Source organism: Microtus oregoni, unplaced genomic scaffold (assembly GCF_018167655.1).
Source record: "Microtus oregoni isolate MIOR12 unplaced genomic scaffold, Mior012 000116F_ref0000321, whole genome shotgun sequence".
Lineage (NCBI taxonomy): Eukaryota > Metazoa > Chordata > Mammalia > Rodentia > Cricetidae > Microtus > Microtus oregoni.
The window spans coordinates 1,634,622-1,660,735 of record NW_024544745.1 but is presented as its reverse complement, the minus strand read 5'-3'; the positions used below and the strand labels follow the sequence as shown (position 1 = coordinate 1,660,735).

The following is a 26,114-nucleotide window of genomic DNA, read 5'->3' as shown; positions in this document are numbered from 1 at the left end:
GTCGGCTCTCGCTACTGGTAAAGTGTTGCTGGTAATCGGTAGTGTCAGTCAGGAGATGGGATGTCAGGCTAGACCAGCTTGGCCTTGATCCCCTCTCCTCCTTCCTCAACATGCCCTGCAGGGAAGATATGTTGGGCAAGTAGAAACAGCAAAGACACATGTAGAATGCCCAGATTCTTGTTATTGTCCCATTTGAATCTCACCCCTGGAAGCCCTAAGGATCTTTTCTCAGCAAACATGTGATGGAACTGTCACCTCCCCCTGTCCAGTTGCTGGAGGTATATAGGTTCTGTAGCTACTGATGCTACTTAGATTGGGAGGTATGGGAAATATCAGAAAAGAGGAAACTTTAATAAATGTAGGGTTTCAGTAACTGTGATTCTTAGCTAAGACCTGGTGCCTGACATAAAAAGGTGGAAAGCTGTCAGGATTCTCTGATATTGGATATTTAGAGCTCAGTGAGATCATCACTAGAGATCACTTTGAAGCTGATGTGACCTTGCTTGACTTTGGCAGTGGGACCACCCTTCTTACGCAGGTACAGAGATTTCAGATCACGGCAGTCACTGGGGTCAGCGTCAAGAGTAACCTGCCCCAGGAACTGATCACAGAATTTTCTGCTGTTCCAGACCTGAAGAGACAAATCAAGAAAATGAGGAACAACAACCACCCATGAGATTGATGCATCTAGTGGCAATCTACCTAGCATGTACATCAAGAGACATTCTTATCTTTTCTTGATAGCCATTTGATTGAGAAGATAATGTCCCCAGCAATATAGATGAAAGTAGACCAAAGGATCATCTTTTATTTGTGGATTTGTTACATGAAGAGAGCTAATCAGACGTATTCTCAGAAATACTGCCAGTCTAAAGTTATCCACACTGATCTAGCAACACAGGAGTTAGCAGAACTGGCAAATACTTCTGTTCATGGAACTTTATAGCACAAGTGTTCACAAGTGTACTCATGAGACTATGGTCATGAGCCTATGGGAAATTAAGTCAAGCGTTTTAAGGTAAAGATGAATAATGATGTTGATGTTTTGCTAAATGAGAAGCGTTCTGAGTATAAACTAAATACATAACAAAGAGCGTTTGCTCTGCACCATAAAAGTACAAGGTACTTGGGAGAACATAATATGTGGTAAAGAACATAAATTCCCCAAGATATCTTGTTTAGTCTTACCTGGATGATAATAGGAATGTCAGTGGTCCTTCTGTAGAAAATGGCCTGTGTGTCAAAAATGGCATGCACAGTATTCTTCTGGACAGGAGAACGGACTTCTTCCTTTCCACACTTGATGACCAGGTACGGATTTACAGCTGGAACAAAGTGGCATTTGTTTTTTTAACAGAGTGATTAATGTTTCCTTCCTAGAGGGGAAAGAAGCTATAACTTTACAAAATCAAATCTGGCAATTTCCACATAACTGGAGCACGACAATGATGTAGAATGCAAGAATGTTTGTTAGCTCTTCCCTTTCCTTTCCCATATATAATATAGGGATAGAAAAGTTACTGCTATGTAGACATTTCCCAGCAATGTTCACGTCCCATTCTCTACCAGAGCTGAAATCTCTGGAGTAAAAATACCAATGGAGATAACAGTTGTTGATAATGTTTTCTACTGATATATGCAGTAACTGAGACAGCAGTTTGCTTTCTTGCACACCCCTGCTAGTCTTACTTTCATTGGCGTACTTCTTCTCCAGTCCCTCAGCACTGTGAACAGTGATCTGGGTAACCACCTTTGGGTAGCCACGTGCCAGGTTCCAGCAAGACATCTTTGGCATGTCCAGTGTCAGCTCCCTAGAACATAAAAACCAGGATGAACTTGACCTGCCTAAACAAACTTCATTGTAGAATCATGTAAGAAGCTGATTGATATATCCTATTCCTTCACAGGCATGGCTCATATTTCTATGAGGGTGTTTTTCTCTTTTCTCTTCTTTTTTGTAGACCTGCCATTTAATGATACAAGAGGGTACAGCTGGAGAAAAGTGTAGTTTAAGCTACCCAGCACTGAGAATAAGATAGAGGAGCCCAGCGACTCAAAAACTATAGAATCAACCAGAGAGATGAAGATAAAATCCAAGTGACAGAGCTCAAGTGGCAGACCCCTCCCCTTAAATCCCAGCTGAGAACTCTAAATCTCAGATCTGCACTGGAGAATTTTCCACAACTCTACTCTGAGAAATATTTTGGTCACTTTTATTTCAATTAGTGAGGTCAAATTTGAGAATATTGTCTCTTCGACTGTATGCATAGAGGAAAATGGGTGAAAGGGTTAGACTCAGAGGAAAAGAGAGCAAGGGTTTGCTGAGCATCGCAATAAAACTGAACCTGAGCTGGACAGGCACTTCAGAGAAGATTCTCAGCAGAAACTCGCTGGTGCGGCCATGCTGGAACATGGTTGGGACAAGCACATAGTTGCCCTTCTTCAGATACTTGCTCAGAAACACAGTACGGGTGTCGATATAGGTTGAAGTCCCAGCACGCTCCTGAATGTACAGGTGGTGAAGGCGGAACCTGCGGTTCATCTCCACCTAGAAGCAAACCGAGATTTCCATTCTGTTAAAATCAGAGCTTTTCTGTTAGAATGTCCTATTTCTGTTGTCTTCCTTATCCCTTCCTAATTTTCCTAACTCTAACCCTTCCTAATGTAACCTCTGAATGCTCTTATTTTTTTCTGCTCTAAATGCTGTTCTTACCTTGAAGAGCTCAAAGCCAATGATGTAGTTGTCAGGTCTTCCCATTCGGCGGTAAGTGCGTAGGTCTTTCTGCTGCAGCGACATTATGACCTTATGACCATCCTCGGGCACAGTAAAGATGTACTGAGGGAAATTCATCAAAGAGATGAATTAGTACTCCAATTTAAGATAGTCAAATCTAAATTTCAGGGAATAAAAATCTATAATGGGAAACAGAGTCTCGGGGTCATTTCTGAGCTTTACTATTGACCATACAATGATTGATATTACAGAAAATTAATTCACTGCTAAGTAAAGATCATTATACTTGCTTCTCACTTTGACATCTGGCTTGTACTGAGAGGCAACTCCATTTTTAGGTCTTTGGTGTGAAAGAGGGAAAGTTTTAATATGTATGTTCCTTAAAAGTTAATCATTTTGTCTTATTATAACCCTGTGTTTAAAGCTATATAGAGAAACATTTCAAAATTCATAAAGACAGAAAGCATTCATAATCCACTCAACCAGGTTTTGCCATATAGCCCTGGGTAGACTTATAAAGCCAATCCAGACATATGAGCAACCAAGATAAGGGCCTCAAAGATCAATCTTGTGTACGGAGAAGCCATTCCCCCGTATGGTATAGTTGCTTAGTACCTGGACCTTGTATAGGGTTCTAAGTGAGAGTGATGTTGAGAAGGGGTACCAATTATAAAGTTTCTGTAGGGACCATTAAGGTGGAAAGGGCAAAGAAAATTATGAGTTAAGGAAACCAGTTTTCCAAGCCTCAGTGTTCTCCAAACTGCCTGCGCAATAAGATCTGTAGGAAGAAGAGACACGTCCATGTGCAATGAGGCCGTAGCACAGCCAGAGTGACATCTGCTGTGCCTTAGCCCATCTTCATACGGGCCATTATAAATTCAAGCTTGGGATGCTTGTGGGAGTTTGCTGTTGTTTTCTTGAGATATACCTGGTCTGACCACTTATAATGTCACTGATAATAGGATGGCGGTGGTAGACAGCTGGAAGGAGAAACTGGCAGGGCAGTGATTTCAATCATGAGAAATGAAGTACCTCATTCTCAAAAGGAAAAAGCAAGTTATAGTAATGGGTTGCAGAAGTATGACCTATATGAAAAGAGCTAACAGTATGATGTGTGTGTGAGTCAGGTGAACAATTAAACAGTAAAGACAAAGGAGGGGGAACTGAGACCATATATAGAAGCAGATCTCTCTGCTGTGTGTGACCATCACCAGGAAGCGACAGTTACGAGCTGTAACATTCAGAACAGGAGGAGGCAGCTGGAGAACCTAACTTAGGTTAGAAAATGTTGCCAAGGCAAGTCTCCCTAAAGAAACCTGGTCTTCTGGGTCATATGAGCATCTGAGTCAATCCCTAAGGGTTGTGGTTGAAGAATATTACACAGTAGATTTGAAGACCTGATGCTAAATGAATACTCTAGGGAGGACCAAAGCAAGATCTGGATTCTTACTGACTATCCCGGTAGCTTGGAGGCAATGGAAAATAATTGACTCTAACCTGAGGATTCTGCAGGAAGGTATCATGGTTGTTATAACAACCTCCTGATCGGTTCATCAGAGGGTCATCATCCACAGTCCAACATCCCACCACTGATTCCAGTTCCTTGCGGCCAAAAATAGGGTTGTTCACGTTGCGACAGACATTCAGTTTCTGAAAGTTGTGGCAAAAATCTTCCAGACTCATCCTAAATGAGAAGGAAGAGGGAAAGAAATGAAGATTGGTCTTAGTATGTATTTCTAAAAAGAAAACCAAATTCCTTATGGCAGAAAGACTTCTCACCAAAACTCTCCATCATCAGACATGACAAGCCCCAGGTTCTTGCGATCTGTTACAGTCAGTTGCTGCCACTCTTCAGAACTGAAAGCAAATAAATTATAAACAGATAAGTTGTTATGGTTGACAGGATGTCAAAAGATGCCAGATACATGATGACTAGGTCTGCTTTATTTTATCCTGCCTGGGTTGCGGACCCCATGCCTGACTGGAGCTCAGAGATGTCTCTGTTATTTGACAGCCTCCTAGCAATCTAGAGGGATAGGTTTGGGAGAGCTACAAATTTGGAGGTGTAGGGATAAAAGTGAAATGTCTCTCACATTTCACTCCAGGGGCCACTCCATTCTTGTCTTCCCAACGGGTTTCTCAGGCGAACCATATACAGCTTCTCAGCACTAAAGACTTCCACGAGTCTTTCTCCAAGGCGAAGCTTGCGAATATCAGTCATGGTGTAGGTATGGCCCTTCAGTAGTCCCCAGTCTGTTTCAACTTCTTGTTCTTCCTGGCTGGGAGACTGGTAGCAAAGAAAGATACATAAGGATTTAGGAGTTGGGGAGACCCAAGTCCTGGACCCCCTTTTCCCTTTGTTGCTTCATCCCAACATAACTGAATCAAGTTCTCCCTATGCAGATGGAAATTTGACCCTGATATCTAATCTATCACAAAGGTAAGTGAAAGAGAAAAAATAAAGTAGTATAAGAAGTTATTTTAAAAGTTCAAATTCCAAATAATCACTGTCTTACATTAATATGAACTGTGATTTAAAAATATGGTAGGGCAGATTCATTCTTTGAGGGAACAGCTAGAACTTAAATATCCAGGAGCCAAGATAAGAGTAATAATTTACCAGAAGCTATTTACACCAACTTGGATGGTGCCTTGGCACTCAGTGGAATGTCTAACGTTCATAAGGACAAAATAAATTAATGTACCTCAATGTCCAAGCCAGTACTTCATACCTATGTTAGCCTTCTGAGTTTCACTAATGGCTCTTTTTGTGAATCTCTGGGTTAAGAACAATGTTCTTTGTTAATTTTTTTTTTTTTTGGCCAGGAGAGTTTTGGGTGAACACAAACCTCAATGGAGCAGCAAATTAGGCCTCCTTTGGTGAATGTTTTGTACAGTTCTCCGAACAGCTTGTACTTCTCCTCCACAAGATCAGTATATCTTCCTTTCTGCATGTCAATGATTTCAGCCAATGTGCCCGTGAAGTCCATGATGATATCAGTAATGGTCAAACCATCCAAGGCCTCATAACAGCCTAGCAGTCTGGAAGCAAGCATGCAGCGTTATCTTGGTGAAATTATTTATCCAGGTCAAGGACATCATGTTCCCAAGAATTAAAACTATCACTGCTCAGCTTTTACCAGCTGGCTTTTCTCTGGATATGAAGTGGAAAATACTTTAAGATTACAATTAAAACTCTGGGGGCTTAGGCAATGTTGATAAATGTTAGTGCACGTAGAAACTTCTTTCTACGAGAAGATGTCAGGCAAGGTTAAAAAAAAAGATAAGAGAACTCCTTTTGGACTTCAGATTAACAACCTGAAAGGTTACCTAGCTGCCCTAGAATTTAACAGAAGAGCAGTTGATCCTCTGATATCCATGAGTCATAATAGGCAGACCCAGGGCTAAAGAAATCTTACTTAGATGCAGCCCAATTTTAACTCTGGGATTGAGTGGGAGGGAATGCATTTCCAAAGACAAATATGATCCTTCTTCATGTATCATGATCACAGACTAATCAAGCCCCTCCTTACTTTGCATAAGCTTTTTCCAGTAGAGCATTCCAAAACTCATTCATGGAGGTGGAGAATGAGAAGACCAGATCTCCGTTGATGGTCGGCAGCAAGTCATCAATCACCACCTCAGTCCATTCTCCAAAATGCCAGAAACGGAAGCGGAATATTCCAGCATATTTTTCTGGCTTGCGAGGATCCCATTCCTGTTCCTTATGGTTGGGAATTGTCTGGAAAGGTAAGAACATTTAGTCAAGTATGATTTGCAAGATTATATCAAGATATAGAGGTATTAGTGAAATCCTAGGCAAACCATATAGCAAATGGAAACTTTCCAAAGCAATTCTTCTACAACTTCCGTTTCCACAGGTCAGTTTTACTGTGCGTGAGATTACGATACCTGCCATTCTTGCTCTGCATACAGAGAATACTGGAGAGACAGTTGGAGGGGTCTGCATCAATAATAAATAAGATAGATGATAGACTATCTGCATAGACGTATGATCAAATGTTTGAACATGTGAACAAAGCATTGAAAAGTAATATCAGATCAGAGACATGGTTCACTGATTGAGAGCATTTACTTCATAATCACTAGTCCTGAAATTGGGATTCCAGCATCTAAGTGTCCCTACAAATGCTTGTGAGCCCAGTTCCTCAGAGGGGAGAGACAGGAGGATTGGGGGGGACATTATGGTTTTTACATTAGAGAAGAAAGCGTGAATTCTGGCTTCAGGAATAGTGAGTAGATCGAGAGCGCAAGAGGACGATACTAAATGCCCTCTTCTAGCCACTGTGGGTACACATGGGAGTTCACCTTTCCATATGCACACATGCACATACATACTCATGCAGGAAAATAAGCAATAAAAGCAACAAAAGTAAAAATTAAAACCAATAAAAACATAATGCTTATTCTGGTTTGTCATGTCTAGAGTTTCATATAGACTTTACACAATATGGATTTTAGTTATGTCAACAATAAAAATACATTTTTGTTGTAACAATAAAAACAATTCTATTGTAACACTTTCACATAAATATTTAAAATTTGTTTTTATTAGGAAAATGCTTATTATACCAAATAAAATATTATTTGTTGTTTTGAATTTTATCAGAATATTAGAGAATTTTTGCGCTATTAATAATTTATTAGGCCCCTTTCAATGATCCGTTTTTGTATTTCTCACCTTTTCTGTTATGCATCTATGTGTTAATGACTTCCTGGCTCCTACTTACTCCAGAGCAAATTGGTACAAACACTACAATTTGAAGGAATATTTAGTCAAAGCATTACAAATGGCAAGAAAAGAGCAGCGAATATATGTGACAAAGCAAGGCCAGCAAAATGTCAGTGTTAGAAGAGAGTTGGTTTAGATTTTCACTGTAAAATTCGGCTTGTCTATATTTGTGAAAATTCTTATTAGAATAAATTAGTCACCCTGATACTTCTGGCTTCTTCAAAAAGTTAGAAGCTGATTTTCTGTCAGGTTATTCAAGAAGAAAGTGGAAATAGACTAAGAGCACAAAGAAAAGATGATACCTTTGTCCAGTGTGACTCCTGAACAGCCAAACAGGAAAATGCAGGGATCATTGACTTGTTCCCCAGTCTTCCCTGGATCAGCTGGTGGTTGCTGATGTTGCCCACAATCAGATGGGGGTCATCAGAAATGTCCTGGGGATACAGAAATTTGTTATGCAGAAGTCTGGGAGGAGGTTTCTAAGTGTCACTAGAAGCTAAGCTAAGCAGAATAGCTTATAGAGGAAATAGGGTTAAGTGTGACTAGGACTTTTATAGGTGGGATAAAGGGAAGGTTAGAAAGATTTGTGGTAAAGCACAAAGCCGTGGATAGTGTATACACAGAAAAATGGCCATGTGGTGAATAGCTGAAGAAATGGGATGAGAGAAAATGGCCTATGCTGCTGGAAGGCCTTTGTCATTGCCTTTGGAGGCATTTGTACCACAGCAGTGAAGAGAAGAACTAAGAATTAGCACATTGCATTTTCATGTCATTTTTGTCAGGATGAGATTTTCCCTGAAGTGCCTGTCCTTGGAAGGGCAATTACCTTTAAGAGACAAGGTCTGACAGAGGTGATCACTAATGCATCTCCCTCTCTAGGAAAAATGAGTTAGGAGACCATATAGGAAGTCTTTTTCTAACACAAAGCAAAACCAACAGCAGTTTCCATGACAACCCGCTTTCCCAACCCCCACCTTTGTATGAATATAAAGGATAGCAGCATTAACAGCAGGTGTTAATAAGCCATTCACAGGATTACTTCAGCAGGCACTGTCTGTCTCCATGGTGTATTTTCCAAAAGTATCTGGCCAGAAAGGGGGAGCAGTATTTGTTAGGGGAATACATGTGTGTTTTTACTTCAAAATATCATAAGCTGGGTCATTCCCATTGTGAGTTGGAAAGATGAAAGCCAAATAATGTAACTGCAAAAGAAAAATGTGAGCAAAGCAAAATGGAGTTATTTTCAAAGTATGATCAGTGCCTAGAAAGAAAGAATTTCCAAAGTTCATCTAGCGATGGAAGGGATACTGTAGTGAGTGGTTGGATACTTGAGATGACTACTGATTGGTCACTGAACAAGGGAGAAACATTGAGGCACTGCAGATAGAGCGACAGGCATGAGAAAAGGCATAGCACTATACATGACATTATATAATTGCAGGCATGATGTGGTTCAGAGCATCGGCACTTGCAGAATTCAAAGCCATCAAATCTCAATTAAGTCTTGATAAATGGAAAGTTTCATAAAAGGGGCTGTTGGCCCATAAGATGACATTCTGCATACCCTGCTGAAATAAATCCCAGCTGCAAATGGAAAGAAAATCTAGATCCACATCCTTTTAAATTATTAAATAGAAACAGTTATTTTTTCTGGTGTATAATGTCTATTTTTTTAATGGATATAATTCTCCTTGATGAAGGGTCTGGTGTACAGAATGAAGCATTCCAAATAGCTGTTAAAAGCCAAAATAGTTCTGGAAAGAAATAGACATTCTGGGCAGGGATATGTCCAAACTGAAGATTAATTGGGCATCAACCTGCCAAAAGGAAAGAATTAGGTGGGTTGTTAGCTTTGCATTTTCTGGCCCTTTTTGTTGTTGTTGTTGTTGTTTAAGATGAACGTCTGGTGCCTTATCACCACCTTTTATCTTAGGAGACTACTTCTATTTTATAAAATAGTTTATGGGATGTCATCTGCTTTTTCTTTTCATTTTCTTAGCACACAGAACAAGTGTACTAGATGAGTTAGGTCTTGATGTGTCTTCTCTTCTTTGCTTCCTCTGTTTTTCTAAGATGAAATTAATAAGCACCATCATTCTTCCCTTGGGTAGACACTGGCACTTTATTTGGAGCAAAATGTAAAGCTATGCAATAATTTCTTGGATACATATGAGACATAGGATTGTTTCCTGGCATAGAAAGTAGTCAAGGGAGAATTGATAGGTGGCAAAATGTGTTTTTATATATTTTAAGGCAAATTAGTTGCTGGTTTCAACTGGGGGTTGAAGTTATTTTGCAATCTGCTTAATTTAGATAAGCAGGAGTCTACACCCAGTCAACAATACTTTTAATGTGTGAACTCTTACTCACAAAAGGGAGCAAAAAGACACATAAACAGATTCAAAATGAGGAACTGAGTGATTAGTATCCTCTTTGTGTGAATTGGATATAGTTATTATTAATAGCATGTTAATATTATTACAGCCTTATTTTACTTCAAAATTTCATATAGAATACCTAACAGTGGGTTTTAAAATGTAATAGCAGCCCAAGGAACTAACTGGGAACCTCATCTTGGGCACTAGGGAGCCCCTCTAGGGTCAAGTCGCTTGCCCACCCTAAAGTGGCTCCCTTAACTAAGAATTGTGGTTCCGTGCTCCCCTATCCACCTTTCCTTTATCCCAATTCTCCCGTTTCCCAGGTCCCCCCTCCTTCCCTTCTACCTTTTCTCTCCCCATCTCCCCTTACCCCCATCCCACCCCCCCCCCAAGATCCCATTTTCTCCCCGGAAATTTGGTCTACTTCCCTTAGCGAAGAGGACAACTATATGTTTTTCCTTCGGTTCACCTTCTTCCTTGGGCAGCTGAGGATTGGGAACCTGAAATGACCCTATCCTAGAGCAATACTGACGAATATCTTGCATATCATCATAGAATCTTCATCTGGTGATGGATAGAGATCGAGACAGTGACCCACACTGGAGCACTGGACTGAGCTCCCAAGGTCCCAGGGAGGAGCAGAAGGAGGGAGAACATGAGCAAAGAATTCGGGACCACGAGGCGTGCATCCACCCACTGAGACAGAGGAGCTGATCTACGGGGAGCTCACCAAGGCCAGCTGGACTGTGACCGAAAAAGCATGGGATAAAACCGGACTCTCTGAACATGGCGAACAATGAGGGCTGATGAGACACCAAGGACAATGGCAGGGGGTTTTGATCCTACTTAATGTGCTGGCTTTGTGGGAGCCTAGCCAGTTTGGATGTTCACCTTCCTAGATATGGACGGAGAGGACCTAGGACTTAACACAGGGCAGGGAACCCGGACTGCTCTGTGGACTGGAGAGGGAGGGGGAGAGGAGTGGGGGAGGGGGAGAAGGGTGGGAGGAGGGGGAGAAGGGTGGGAGGAGGGGGAGAAGGGTGGGAGGAGGGGAAGGGAAATGGGAGGCTGGGAGGAGGTGGAAACTTGTTTTTTGTTTATGTTTTTTTTTCTTCTTTTCGCAATTAAAAAAAATCAAAATTAAAAAAAATGTAATAGCAGTCATGAAATATCAAAAACATGAGAAATATTAAAGACTATCTAGTCACTTCTTATTTTACTGATGAAGAAAAGAGGTCATCAGATAAGGGCGGCCACTCAAGTCTCTGGTTAATTAATCAGTCATGAGGACATCTAGGTTTAAAGCCTTTGATTCTTCATAAAGGTATAATATTAGCCAGGAGGTGCTGGTGCACGCCTTTAATCCCAGCACTCGGGAGGCAGAGGCAGGCGGATCTCTGTGAGTTTGAGGCCAGCCTGGTCTACAAGAGCTAGTTCCAGGACAAGCACCAAAGCTACAGAGAAACCTTGTCTCAAAATAAAAAAAAACAATAAAATGAAATAAAATAAAATAAATGTATAATACTAAAGAAGGGACCCCAAGACTTTGGCTGACCCATTCCTTTATTTTTAAGCTTATCAATGGTCCTGTGTAAGGTAATAATGTTGCAGTTTCCCCATAGATATCCAATCCAGTACTGTATACTCTTAGCTCGACATTCCATTTTTCTGCAAGAGTTTCTCAGCTCCTTTTTTTTTTTAAATATCGCCAATAGGCCTTGATTTCCAGAAGCCAAGTGACTGAGTATAAATCAGTCTTGCATGACATGTTAGTACCATGATGTGGAAAACAGAAAATAATTCTTTCTAAAACCATATCTTCTACCTCGTATGTGAAACATTAAAAGACTACAAAACAGCCAAGGAGGTAGAAAGGATAAGGAGAATGAGCCAATACAAATCTGGCAGCTTTAAGAACTTTTCAGAAATAACTGAAAAATAATGAAATGGCTCTTAAGAGACTTTTTACTGTAGTTAGGCATACATTGCATATCTTTTGTTGGAGTTAAAGAAGGAAGGCTGTTGATAATTTTCTGTAACTCCAAGCTGAGATGCAGAGCATAGATAGAACATTTCAGCCTGAGCTATGCTGACGTGGTAAAAGTGGGGTTCAGGAAGAGGCCACAGCTCACATAGCCATACTGTCTGGGTGGCTTGAGAGAAGTGAGGAGATGGAAGAGATGCTGTGTGTTCCTAATGGCTCCAGATGTGCTGGCACAGTTGAAATGATTCTTGAACTGTGCTGTTTGGCAAAGCAAAATTATTTCTTAGGTAGAGAATACATAATACCAAGAAATTGAACACAAGAAAAGCTGGAGTATTCCCCAAATACTATCACCCCAAGATAAATGTTCTGTAAAGAAGGCGTCTTTTCTAGGAAATATATTATCTTGGCTGAACACCGAGGAATGTCTCACTTTTTCTCGCCTCATCCCTATTCCCAGAAACCTCTGGTGGGATGGGAATTACAATGAGATCTGTAGCCCCACATAGATCACTCTATTTGGAACAATTAAACGCAGACCTTTAGCAATTATTTATGCAAGTAACTTTTGATGGCAGCAAGCATTGAGATTCAGAGTAAACCACAAGGAACTACAGTGCAATAAAATATTCCTTATATAACCAGCGTCCAGAAAATTGGAAGAAATTTCAAAAGCACTGTGTGTCCAGCTTGGAGAGCAGATAGGGATAAGGTCAGCCGTTCCATTGGTACTACATGATTAACTATTTCCAAAAGAATTAGAGGCTACCTGGTATAAAATATCCATTCAGGACGGGAGGGCTATGTAAGCTAACCCAAGTAGGCATTATGATATCCTTAGAAAACTGAACCATCTTTAGATGGGGAGTTTATAGGTAGATCTGGGCTCATAGACCAATGTTCTCTCAAGGATCTAACTTCACTTGCTGAAAATTTTTATTCCTATGTGAACATTTTATCACCATTACAGCATTCTCTTCCTTCAAAGGAGAACTCAGTAAGGAGCCTAGGAATAAATGCTCAACTTCAATATCCAGTTTAAACAACCAAATCATTACACAATATGCTAAGAGAAAGAATCTATGTAACATTATATAATGAGAATCTATATCACTTTATATAACTCATTAAAATGTAAATTTTAGTGGAAAAGCCTACAATAGGCAAATCTGGAGAAATGAAAGCAGAATAGTGGTAGCTGGTGAGTAAGGAATAACTCAGTGGAAATAAATGTAGAGATCACTTATATTTATTTTTCTCATTTTTAATTTTTATTAACCTCTACATTTTCTCTGTTCCCCTTCCTGCATCTCCCTTCCCCTTTAATCCTCTTATTTTTCTCATTTTTAAGATCATAATAGAACTATATTATTTATTCCTTCCTTTTCCTCCCTTCAAACTTTCCCATATACCCATACACACTCTCTTTTAAATTTCTGGCCTCTGTTTTTATTAATTGTTATTGCACACATAAATGTATATGTACATATATATGTATACCTAAATATAATCTGTTCAGTTCGCATAATGTTACTTCTATGAATGTTTATAGGACTCCTTAGAGGAAAGGCACTTCTCCTAGTCCCCTTTTCTTCAGTTATTTGTGTCAGGTTCAGACCTTGTGGGCTTCCCCTGCTCAGTTCAGCAGATCTTCACCAATTGATGCAATTGAATAAATAATAATCTATTGTTATACCACTGGATTGTGTTAGTATTTTCACAACTCTATAAATCTACCCAAAAGGTCACAATATACACACCAAACATGTAAATTCCTTGTGGTATAAATTGTACCCTCAAGAAAAAATAAAAATTATTTGAAATACAGAATTTTTTTTTTTTTGGTTATTCGAGACAGGGTTTCTCTGTGGCTTTGGAGCCTGTCCTAGAACTAGCTCTTGTAGACCAGGCTGGTCTTGAACTCCCAAACTCCCAGAGATCCGCCTGCCTCTGCTTCCCGAGTGCTGGGATTAAAGGTGTGCGCCACCATCGCCTGGCTCTTGAAATACAGAATTTAATAGGATCTGGAAAAAGGATACGAGTCTCTTCAGCTTTACCAGATTGTGTAGACAATAGAAAACACCGTAAAATCAGTTTCTGTAGCAACACATAATCTCTGAGGATAAGAGAAAATTTATGAGTCATCTAAGTCCAAACTACAGTACCAAGTGTCATAGTCCACCAGTGGATGGGAATTCTACTAACATGGAAGATTGCCTCTAGTGTTACTCCCTCACTTGCTATCTTTTACCAGAGCCTATATACTATTCTTGGTTTGGTTTCCTTTATAAGGTTTTTCTAGTCAGTCTTCTGACCAGAATTTTAACCTTGAACTTCTTCACCTTCCTGTCCCACCCAGATAATGTAACAACATGGCCATGCAGGAATACTGAACAAAAGTCACTGGTAGTAGAGTCAGAACTTAGAAGTTGATCATGAGACCTGACAGAAAATCTTGTGTAGGAGTCCTTTCTTCTTCCACAATTGGCTGTGCAAACTCCCATGAGACTTTGCTCCATGTAAGTAAGGGATTAGATGCATTTGACTCTGGGACACTTTTGTAAGTGGATGTGAGTCAATCAGGAAAAAGCGGGAGTGGTTGGAGAGAACTGGAGAAAAAAAATTCTGTGGCAATTTGACAAGCAAATTCAGATTAAAATTTCTACCTGCAGACTTACTGTTATACTGAAACTTAGTAGAACTTACTTCTCAAAAACTGTTAAGATTAAAAGTTGTGTTCTAAGGAGGAAAAGAAAGTTAAAGGGCACATGGAAAATAGTTGTGTGCCCAGAAAGTTTGGAGAAAAACTGGGTACACTGGATCGTTGTAAGAGTAGAAGAGTAAAGAAGCAGAGATTTTCTCTGTAGAGTGTGGATAGTTGATCTGCCACTGGCTAATTTAAAACATGTTTCCTGTGTATTTACTGCTCCTTTAAACTGTGTCAGGGCCAGATGTAGTCAACAGGACCATGATTCCAGCACTTGAAAGAACTGAACCAGGGGAATCATGAGCAAAAGGCTACCCTGGGCTATATAACAAGACTGTTGCAAAAAAAAAAAAAAAAAGCAACAACACACAATGAAAAAAAAAAGAAACCTTGCAAATAGGAAGGAACAAGGTGGTACAAACTCTTGTCTGTCAAAGAAGTTGAGTGGCTTCCTTGGAAGACCACTGATATTTGGCATATACCAATGGAATACCATTGAAACATAGAATAGATAGAAACCTCAAGATTAGAGTTGAAGAGTGGTAGAGAACTTGCCTAGCATATCCAAGAACCTGAATTTAAACTTCAACACTGAGGGGAAAAAAGTATGCCAAACTTACTTCCACACACCTGTAGTCCAGCTACTTTCATACGGGTCAAAAGAACAATGAGCCAAAATTTATTCTCAAAATAAAAAAATTTTAGAAGGGCCAGGAAATGAAGCTCAGTGTCAAATCACTTACCTAGAGTGTAGGGTGGGAGGAAAGTTGGTTTATCATGCCATGTCTATTTAAAATTTTCAAAAAAAAAAAAACACCTAAAAGGTTGGTTGGGTTTGAGGTTATGTGGTATACAAATGGGAAAAAAAGTCTAGACACTTTCCTGAAAACCAATACCACAACATTCCTAATAAAGCAATGACCCATCTAATTTTCCTGAGTCAATTCAGAGGAGCCTAGAACTGTCGCTCAATTTTCCTGATGGGAGGCCAGAGAACAGTGGCGTGGTTCTTAAACACAGGCTTGCCTTCCATTCTAGTTGGAATACACAGCTTTCAGGGAAGGCTCAGCTGATAGCCAAGAACCTTACTTTCACATGATGATCTAACCCTTTTCAAAAACTTTTTGTAGCTTCTTAATTATATACTCTAAAATAACATTTCATGTTTCCAGCATCAAGATACTATTTAACTCTTTTGTAGCTCAATGTCCACTGTCTGGGTCAGGATGTGGATGCTTGGTCCCAGGTCACAGTGGTGTGTTGCACCAAGGATGGCGTTGAGAATGTTCTAGGGAAGGCTCTCAAGTGCCTCTTCCTTTTATTAACACTGTTCTCACATCGTGTTCAGAGAATGTGGATCAATTCATGTAAGAGCAGCACCATCACAATGAGGATGGATTTAAGCACTGTCACAAAGGAAGCTACAAAAGTGTATGTTTATAAAGGGAGACACAAGCAGTATTATGATAGAAAAGAAAGTTTATGTGAACTTTGGAGTCAAATCTTAGTTTGCCAGTGATTGGATCTTGAGTGAATCTTTACCTTCTTCTTGGAGACCTAGTTCCTTCATCAATATGAAAGGCAAAACACCTACTGTTTTTACTCTTGTATTGCTTTTACATTTATTTTTATTTTAATTTAGTTTCATTTTATGTGCATTGGTATTTTGCCATGTGTGTCTGGTCCCCTGGAATTATAGTCACAGACAGCTGTCGGTGGTGGGAATTGGACCCAGGGCCTCTGGAAGAGCAGTCAGTGTGTTTAACCATTGAGTTATCTCTCCAGCCCCCACATTTGTTTATTTGTGTGTGGGGGTGGGCACATGTATGGCTTGCACATGGAGGTTAGATGACAACTTTTGGGATTTGGTTCTCTCCTTCCACCATGTAGGTTCCAGGGACCAAATTCAGGTCTCCAAGCTAGCCAACAATGAGCCATGTTGCAGACTCCTTATATTTTATTTATTTATTTTTGGTTTTTTGAGACAGGGTTTCTCTTGGCAACCCTGGCTGTCCTGGAACTTGCTTTGTAGACTAGGCTGGCCTCAAACTCAGAGATCTTCCTGTCTCTGCCTCCTGAGTACTGGGATTAAAGTGCCAAAATGCCCAGCTGCCTTTGTTTTTTTAAATAAAAAAAATGAACTACACAAAAGAAATTGTAACATACCTACCTTTCTAAGCCATGATCAATAAGGATGAAGTGCAAAAATGTATAGGCCATTTCAAAAAAGAATACAATCCATACCAGGCATGTCACAAATGCTAATTCCTTTTACCCCTCTCTTTGTGTTCATTCTCCATCTGTCCAGACATACATTCTCTAAGCATTGAACATTACTCTAGAAGGAGTATTGTTTGCCTTTGAGGAAAAAAAAAAAACAGATGTGTGCCATAATGATTAAGTTTTTTTCCCCTTCCCTGAAAATCCAGGATGAATTCTACAGGATTTAGACAAAGAAGACAAAGAACAAAGAACTAAGCTAAAACTGAGGAAAGAAGATGCATCTAAGACACGCCAGCACAGGAAATGCTGTCTACTTGACTTACATCTGGGAAATGGCTTCATGCTGGCTTCCAATTTTGCCACCCACCAGATAGATCTCTTTCCGTCTCCTCTAAGACTTCACCCCCATTAACCATTCTCTCACCTGCATCTTCAAACTACTCTTTACCTACCCAATAAACTTCTCTCAATTCCAGGCTTTCTTGTCAACTACTTCTGCCACTTGTTAGCACCTCCATTCATACGTTCCGTACCCTGACAAGATCGATCGATCTATCTATCATCTATCTATCTATCTGTCTGTCTGTCTATCTATCTATCTATCTATCTATCTATCTATCTATCTATCTATCTCTCCAAATATTTTTAAGAAGTAGGAAATCTTACATCTTTGTATTCCAAAACACCAGCTAATGAATTCTACTCATCTTTCCCAGATTTTTATTGCAGGTAAGAAAAGTCATCTGCAGAGGTGTCAACAACTTACAGGCTTATAAATGGAGATTTCTCCCAGCCTTGTAATTTCTTTCTTTTCTTATTTTTGATACAGGGGATTGAACCTCTGCTTTATTGCCGAGTTACACTTCCAAGCTCCAGTCTCATACTTTTAATGGTTGCCATTCATGTGAGTCAACACTAGTCACTAGGACATCTAGGTCTAAAGCCTTTGATTCTTCCTAAAAAGCATAATATTAAAGAAAAGACTTCAAGACTTCACTTGGTTCCATCCCTTTTTTCAAGTATAACAGAAAAAAAAGACATTGAAGTCAATGTATCTTGGCACCACCTGGTGGCAATGTGTATGAACTAAAGCAAAGCAATTCTTTATACCTTTTATGAGTTTATTTGGTAGAAATTACAACAAAATAATTGCTGACTCCTTAAAGATGAAAACATTGAGTTGGTAACTAATGTGTTTTATAGCCATCTATAAAAATACATCTCTTTACACACGAAGTCTTCAGGTCCTTGCTCTTTACGTTATTTCACTATGGCCCATATACATCATCTTTGGGAAGGAGCTTTAATAGATTGTCCTTCTGTCTAGCCATAACGCTTGATAAAACAAAATTGCTAATTACTCTCCAGACTATACCACTATATCACAGTATACACGGAGCTCTAATTCATATACAGCTTATGAAGAGTTGTGGAACCCTACTGTGAGAGAGTAGTTAATGTTAATGAGCATTGAAAGGCTGAAGTCATATGTAAATCCCATTGGCTAATACTGTGGATAAGATCTAATAAACAGTTCACAAGACTCCCTCCCCCAAGACAAGCTCTGCCTTCTCTACATAGAAATTATTTCACTGATGCTCACTGTATAAAAAGATATTGGCCTCATTGATCTGAGATTATCCTTAAATTAGTATGACAGGCATCTAACTAAAGAGACAAGAGTATAGTTTCTTTTCGGATTGCAATGTTTACTCAAATGACGTTCTAAACATATAAGCATAGTATATTTCTTTTTCTGCTGTTGCACGTTTTAAATGACTAATTGACTACACTTTTAGTCTCTTCAAGCTAAAGCCTGCTTTAATTCTACCTGTGTGTGAGATAATGGATATGTCAACTTATTTATGTTAGTCATCTTAAATTGCATAGGCATATGAAAACATCTGTATATTTTCTATTTGTTAATTATAACTCAACAGAGAGAAAGAGAGAGAAATAGTGAAAGAAAGGAAGAAAGAAGACTGGCTTTCAATTTTTCTAAAGAGTAGGTCAATGTGAGTAAAAAAAAAATGGGTAAGGTAGAGTTTTGAATCAGAGGTAGATCAAGGAGACAGAAAAATGAGTTACCTGAGGACGCTTCCACACAACCTTTCCTGGAAGCAGCCGGTTGAAAAACAGAGAATCATTCTCTGGTAGGAAGGTGGGGTCATAGAAAAGCCGGCCATCTTTGACGCATTCCTGCTTCAGTTCCTGGTACTTCTGGTTTTTGAAGAGCTTCAGAGGAGGACCCATGTTATCCAACTATGTCTAGAATGACAAAAATTATTACTTGGAGGAACTTCTCAAGTCTTTCAAGGATTCTCCGGAATTACACAAATGTCAGTCATTGCAGTGGCGTCCTCCTAGAGCCTGCGGACTGAGGCAAAGACACAACGTTCAAGAACAGAAGAGTCAAAGTTCAGCTAAATATTAGGCCCTGGGCAAACACTTAACCATTTGAAAACCTCGGTTTTTTTTATCTGCCAAATGGGACAACATGTACTTTAACAGTTTCATGGGAAAATAAATAAGAGATGCGAAGATTGTCAGCTAAGCATAAGTCATTGAAATGTAAAAGGTAATTTTCCATTTATACTCACATGGAAGAGCTCAGAAAAGTTCAGTTGAAACTTGACCATAAAGGCAAGAGAGTCACTTTACCATGTTCGGAATGAGTCAGTGTCCGGGAAAGCTGTGCCCTTGATGCATGGGGTGGAAATAGCTTTTTCAATTCTAACAAGTCCTTTTACACAACCACTCTTGTTTTATCATTTAAAGAGCTCGTCTGTTTTACTATTGGCCAAGGAGGCTAATGTGAGAAACAGAGCTCAGCAGATGGCCTCCAAACACACATAAAAAGATATAAAGATTATGTGGTCTTTTTTTCCCCTTCAAAGTGTAAAATCATTTGCAGATTTTAAAATCAAAAGGCAGACTTGAAATTCAATTACATTAATTTGATGGACTATAGGTTTTTACCCCGCAGCAATAAAATACACTATTTCTTCCTTTTCTTTGAAAAAAAAAACATTAAAAGGAAATGCCACCTAGCTAAACAAAATTAATATAGTGGTTTTTTTATACAAAATCTGGAAGACTGCACTTAAATATCCTTAATAATTGGTTTGTATGAAGATAATTCAAAAGGAAAATTTGATTTTAAATAGCTTTGTAGTGATAATAGATCTTTCTATGTCACAGTAAATGAAAAGATGTTGTGAAATTTTTATGGTGTCAACTGCATTAAACCTTTATTCCCATGATTTTATGAACCCAGTACAATTAAAACCAAAAAAAAAACCCTATGGTTCAGAGTTCTAAAAAAGAATGAATGAAATTTTCAAGAAGAAAGAACAAAAAGCAAAGCCCGAAATTGGCTGTATTAGTGCACTGGAGTTCTGCATGTGTGCTACCACAGTCTCCATGCTTTTACAGCCATCACGTTGCTCCCCAAGCAAACCCTCTCCCAGGCACTCCTGTGGCATTTATTCTTTTATAAAAGCAGTAATGTCAATAATACCTGTCTGCTAGGTCTTTGCATGTCCTTTATTATTGCCGTGCACTGTGTCATGATGAAACAGTTTCCCAGATTAAAAACCATAAATATTTGAATCTAATTTCTCAATGTTATTTTATGGCACAGTTATCTGCAAGAAATGTGTAAGAAACTTGTCCTTTCTCTTAATTCAAATATTAAGATATTGAACATAACCACAATGTTTTCCAGAGCCTTATTTATTGCCAATTCTTTTTCAAATTAAGGAGTGTGGAACGCTACAAAACACCGTGTGCTTTCGGGTAACCAGCTTAAAGTCTGCTCCCTTGTTTTAGATATTAATGTGTTTCATTGTATTTGGAAGCATTTGTGGCATCAGTAATAATTCTCAGTTAAACATCAGAGCCAACCTGAGTGTTTGCCCAGGCTCCTTTTCAGAGCCTATTACAAAAGAACTCTAATTTTCATGTGTGTTCAAAGTTACAGCAAATAACCCTGAGCTTCTTGCTTTCCCTAGAAGATTTGGTGGATTGCCAGAGACTGGGTGCTGTAAATATGGGGCAGTCTGAGGCAATTAGGACATTTAGTTTGCCAGAACCTCCTACTGCCTGAACGTTCTGGATAAATGGGTATTTCTTGCCCAGGAAAGCCATGTGCTCTCACAAAGTCTCCTTTGCAAATCAGTCAAATAGTAAGACTCACAAAAGCTTGCAAGAGGAATTTATTACAAAGAGAGCCTGTCTAAACACAGAAGCGGCATCAATTCAACAAAATTATGTTTGATTTAAGGACAAAAATAAATTAGGGCTGGCGAGATGGCTCATTGGAGAAGGGCACTTGCTGGCAAGACTGGTGACCTGAGTTCAATCCCCCGAGAACTACAAAGTGTAAGAAAAGAACTGGCACTCATAAGCTGTTTTTACACACACACACACCTAAAATGAAACCAAAGAAATAATAAACCACACTATGTTCCAAATAGGTTATTTCAGAGACAAAGGGTATAGCTGGTATTAATGGGTCAAATCTTAATAAAGGGAATGCCTTTTGCATGAAGATGCTTGCATTTTAGTGACTCATGGAGAAACATGTATTTGAACTTTCACTGGGGGTACAATTATAGCTATAAATCCTGTTTGATTTATGCAGTAGAATTGACCCCATTGCTGACTAAATAATAAGGCAACTGTTTTCCATTTGCTCTATGACCTTGATATCTTTGTATATCAGGATTTTTATCATGAGACCAGAGACATGTATTCTTCTCCCTTAAGCTATAGCTGTAACTACTGAGATGGTTAGTGTTAACCAATTTTAAATAAGTAGAAAACACCCCGTGGTTGCAAAATATGCATTAAAATTCTTATTCTTAGGCACCTCGTTCAACACTTCAACATTGTACAGACAACATTTTTCAAATAGATAACTGTCTTAAGTAGAAAAATCAGTGTTTCTGTGATAAATTATTTGAAATGTGCACTGTTCCATTTATCTAGCATGCTCTTCATTTGCAGTGGCCATGATTTGTAAGACACAGCCTGTGTTCTTTATTTTGTACTCTCAAAAATGGCAACTCAGAGAAACAGCAGTTAGAAACTGGCAAGACCGATTCAAACCCCAGCCTGTGAAATACCAGGACTGGTGTGTGGTTTTCCCTTATACCACACTTCATCTTTTTGCCACTGTATTTTTTAGAGAAAGGATTTTGTAGTTCAAATGAGAAAAATCCTCCAAAGCAAACATGATGCCCAACTTTGAGGAATTCTGCCTAGAATTTATTGCCTTGGTGGGTATTGAAAAGGTTCTTTATTTCCATGGTTTAATGATCATGTGAGAATCCAAACCCTTTCTATCCAAAGGCTCATTAGCTAGCCCTCAGAAAATGTGAAACCCAGAAATGTATAGACTGGCATAATTATGCACGATTTTCTCTGTCCGAGCAGAGGTGTGCGGAGACAGGAATGTTTCTTTCTTACTCTTCCACTGCACCAGGTGGTGGTATGGAGGAAATGGCCATTAAATTAAGATCACACATTAGGAAAGGTGATAGACAAAGATAAAAGCTGGAGATTTTTACTAAAACCCCCAAATCTCTAGGTAACCTCTGGAATAAGAACCATTCTGAAGAGCGACTTGAGGGCTGAAGGCAAGCGGTGATTTTGGCTAGGCAGAACAAACTGCAGGCTTATCATTGTGGTAATCGCCCTAGGCAGAATTATTAGAATTCAGATCCACTGTCGAAAAAAAGAACGTGAGGGACACTGTCTACCAAGACAATGGATAGGGGCAGGCTCAGCATGTGGGAAGTTGGAAACAGCCAGGGGAAAATGGAGGGAGCCTGCCACGTGGAACACAAGACTACAGCTAGGAGAAAAGGCCTTTGCAGCTCGTCGGACTCGAAGCTTTGAGGAGCCAGGCAGATTCTTAGTGGAAAATCGTTTGTTTTTTTAACTGTGGATCAGAGTTAAAACAAACACCAAATTAATTTGAAAACAACATTGATAAAAAGAGTTCAGATTTGTGAGCACAAATTTCTTTGGATTCAAGTGAGTAGATGAGGGCATAAGGCAAGAAAGTACGGCTCTGATCATACTGCCTCTGGCTCCCTTCTTTCCTTTATTCTGCAAAATTTAGAGGTAAAACAAAAAGCGGGGGGGGGAGGGGGCAGGCAATTGAGTACAGGAGACCTAACTCTGTCCACTCTATATAATCTTATCCCCACTTCTGGGGGTGATGGGGGACATTCGTTGGGCTTTGATGGGAAGAATAAAATTCAGCATCCACATGCTACACAGAAACCGGTGCTTTCCATTTTTGCAGAAGTAGAATCGTATCTTGCATCTGTGGTTACATATCTGCCAGGGAACTTAGATGTGGCTGTTGAGATTCGAGGTTTTGGCTAGACATTCTAGGATCTAAAAGGAGCCTAACGCTCTCCTGATCAACTCTCCTGTCTTCCACAGGACAGATTTACTCTATCTGGAGAGAAGACTGTGTTCAAAGAAAGAAAATCAAAATCATACCAAGATCATGCGTAGTCAGGAGATTCACAATCAAGCCCCCCCCCCAATGCCCTCACTTACTTTAGATAGCATGTTTCACCCTCATTTTCCCCATAGGCACAACCGGAATATGATGGTTGCCCTGCGCATCTCAGGGCATTATTTGGAAGAGCTAATGAAATAAAGTATGTGAGTGTACTTTTTGATTGTTAAAAATACATTAACATATAGCAGTTGTATTAGGGAGTGTTTAATTTTAGCAAATTAAATCTCATTTCTTAGAAACAGGAAATATGATCACATGCTTAAAATAAAACACACATTGACATTTAAAAGACCTATATAAAATGGCCCCTCTGTCATTCTTTACTCCCTGTTCCATCTCCCATTTTTGGCTGACTTGCTCTCTTGGCTGACTAAGCTTATCCTAAAAGTCTAATTTTACAGTCCTTTGAGAATGTAATTCTGATTTTTATAGAATGTTTTTCTGGAAGGACTTTTAGAAGCCAGTTCGTACAACGGCTTTCTTTCACTGTACAGTGGAGCGGCTTTACCAGGGTTGCATAGTACCAGAGTTGCCACTAAAACTGAAACCTACCGACTCTTTCACCAAGATTCTATTTTGAAACAAGAAAGAAGAACTGTGGTAGTAAGACACAAAACTGGAAGCAAGACATTTCTTTTGAACATTCTCATTGTCTTCTTTTTGCAAGAATTCACGTAGGGGTCTTGTTTTTGAAGTGCAAGCTGTCAGAAGGCAAATATGATTTCAAATCAAGGCTAATCAAAGTAACTGTTTTGGGGTCACAAGGGGGCTGTTTTCTGCTTTTAATTTAGGAAATGAAAACTTGCAAGGCTATATAGAAAGTCTGTTTTTTAACCTATTCCTGACTATGTAAATATTTAAGCTGTCCCCTGGACCAATGAGAGCACTAATGATGAATAAAGAATTCTGTTGAAACTCAAAGTATTCTCACACATTTGTGCACACCCATACACATGAGTGCATATGTGTACACATGAGTGTATGTGCTTGCATTCATGCATGCAGGAATGTGTCTCACACACACACACACACACACACACACACACTCACACACACTCAAACGCATAAACACATACACACACAAATGAGAAACACCCAGGGAACGAGAGAGTTAATTAGCAACCCCCACCCCAATTTTGTTTCTTCATTCAGATCATAAAGAGCCTGTAATTTCACAACAAAGATTAATAAATGAAGCATTTGCTGAAGTTTAATAAAACATTAATAGAAACCAGGATGCATTTTGCTGTGGCAGGCAGAACAGTAGAATTGTCTGACTTTTCCGATGTGCTTTTCACCAAACTTCTAGTTCGAAATCCTCACACCCACTTGTTTCCATTGCAATGTGTGGCAGTTCCCTTTCCCTGACCAGGGCTGAAGGCAGCCCTGATCAGGCAGTCCAGTTAAGCCCCAGCAAGAGTGCAGTAGGGTTGGGTGGGGGATGGAACCTTGACTGCAATTCAAAATTTAAACCAAAGATAGAATCAGAGGGAAACTAAACTAGGCCCAGGGGCTGATAATAGAATAGCCAAGATCAACCTGTCACCAGAGCAGGAAGGTCTCCCGACTGTGCAGACAAGGAGTTAAAATAGCCCCGGCTGCCACTCTCCATTGTGCAGGAGCCCATGGCCCATGCACCCCACTTCAAGGGATTACAGGCTGTGGGCACACAGTGTGCCTCCAAGATTGTGCCTGAATTTCACTACTTCACCTATAACTCTGGGTCAGCAGAAACTGCCAGCCATCTAATTTCTCTCCTCCCACTCTTCTCCCAGATTTGTCCTTGTTTACCAAGTGTTTATGAACAGCACATAACATAGAAAATTGCTCGGCTGCCCTACCGACATCACTGCATCCAGCTCCCTAAAATTCCCCCCCCCCTTTTTTGAAGTTTTAAAACTGCTTCTAATGTACATATGCACACGCATACACAAGTTAGATCCAGATAAGCCATAACATTCAAAGACGCAAAGTTTGAATAACTAAATCTGAAGTTCCTTTGAGTCTCTTAGATGCTACATCTCAGAAAATAAAATTTTAAACTAAATCTATAGACACACGCTCTACTCACCTGAGTTCTCTCAGGAGCCCTGGTGCTGCTGCTGCTGCTGCTGCTGCTGCTGCTGCTGCTGCTGCTGCTGCTGCTGCTGTTGCTGCGGCTGCTGCTGCTGCTCTTAGCCAGGTAACCCCAGTGAGTCTGCTCAGCCAGTGCAGCGGAACAAAGATTCTGGCTTTCTTAACCTGAAAACTATTTGGGCTGTACCAAGCTCTGCTCACAGGGGGAGGTGCCTCACAGCAACTTCAGGAGCTTTTACCCCGCCCAGCACTCAGAAACTGATCCTGAGTCACAAGGAAAATCTGGAAGGCATCCCCGCCAGATGTGCAAATGGGATGCCCACTCCAGATCCACCCACCAGCAAATTGGAAAACCCAGAAAGCCACATTTGAAAGGCCTTTCTGTTTCAAGGAGAAATTGGACTTTCAGGAAATGGGTCTGATATGTTTCTAACTCCTCTGTCCCAGGGGGAGAAAACTGCAGACATGGACATTACTCGAGAGAAAGGACATGGAGAACAAACATGTTCAAATGTTGGCAAAGTTATAGTGAGCTAGGGTGCAGACGTGGTCCTAATAGGCACTTCTATGATTGCAATGAGGACTTAGGCACCAAATGGAAATGAAAGGGCACCTAATAGGTTGCAGGGGCATAATGGTCACTTTGTGAAAGAGCAAGTAACATTTGGCCAAGAGCAGAGAGAAGGGAGGTGAACAGAGTTTGATTCCATGGCAG

General features: G+C 39.8%; 1 protein-coding gene across 1 annotated transcript; it reads right to left on the bottom strand.

The window, feature by feature from the left end:
* Positions 1–25,519, bottom strand: Capn6 (calpain 6). Its single transcript, XM_041645735.1, has 13 exons — positions 25,395–25,519; positions 18,868–19,047; positions 7,790–7,921; positions 6,268–6,476; positions 5,584–5,776; positions 4,828–5,021; positions 4,514–4,591; positions 4,232–4,418; positions 2,714–2,836; positions 2,346–2,548; positions 1,690–1,811; positions 1,189–1,325; positions 1–631 (listed from the first exon to the last, which is right to left on the bottom strand). Exons 2-13 carry the CDS (start codon positions 19,030–19,032, stop codon positions 449–451), a joined length of 1,926 nt encoding a protein of 641 aa, XP_041501669.1. The 5' UTR covers positions 19,033–19,047; positions 25,395–25,519; the 3' UTR covers positions 1–448.
* Positions 25,520–26,114: the final 595 nt, after the last annotated feature.

Bases quoted from the DNA above. Each gene is read 5' to 3' on its own strand.
- Capn6 (XM_041645735.1), bottom strand. From the start codon at position 19,032: ATGGGTCCTCCTCTGAAGCTCTTCAAAAACCAGAAGTACCAGGAACTG. The intron at 4,419-4,513 runs GTGAGAAGTCTT...CTTCTCATTTAG, and splicing joins TCTGATGATGGAGAGTTTTG to GATGAGTCTGGAAGATTTTT. The intron at 2,837-4,231 runs GTTAGAGTCAAT...AATTTCCCTCAG, and splicing joins CCTTCCTGCAGAATCCTCAG to TACATCTTTACTGTGCCCGA.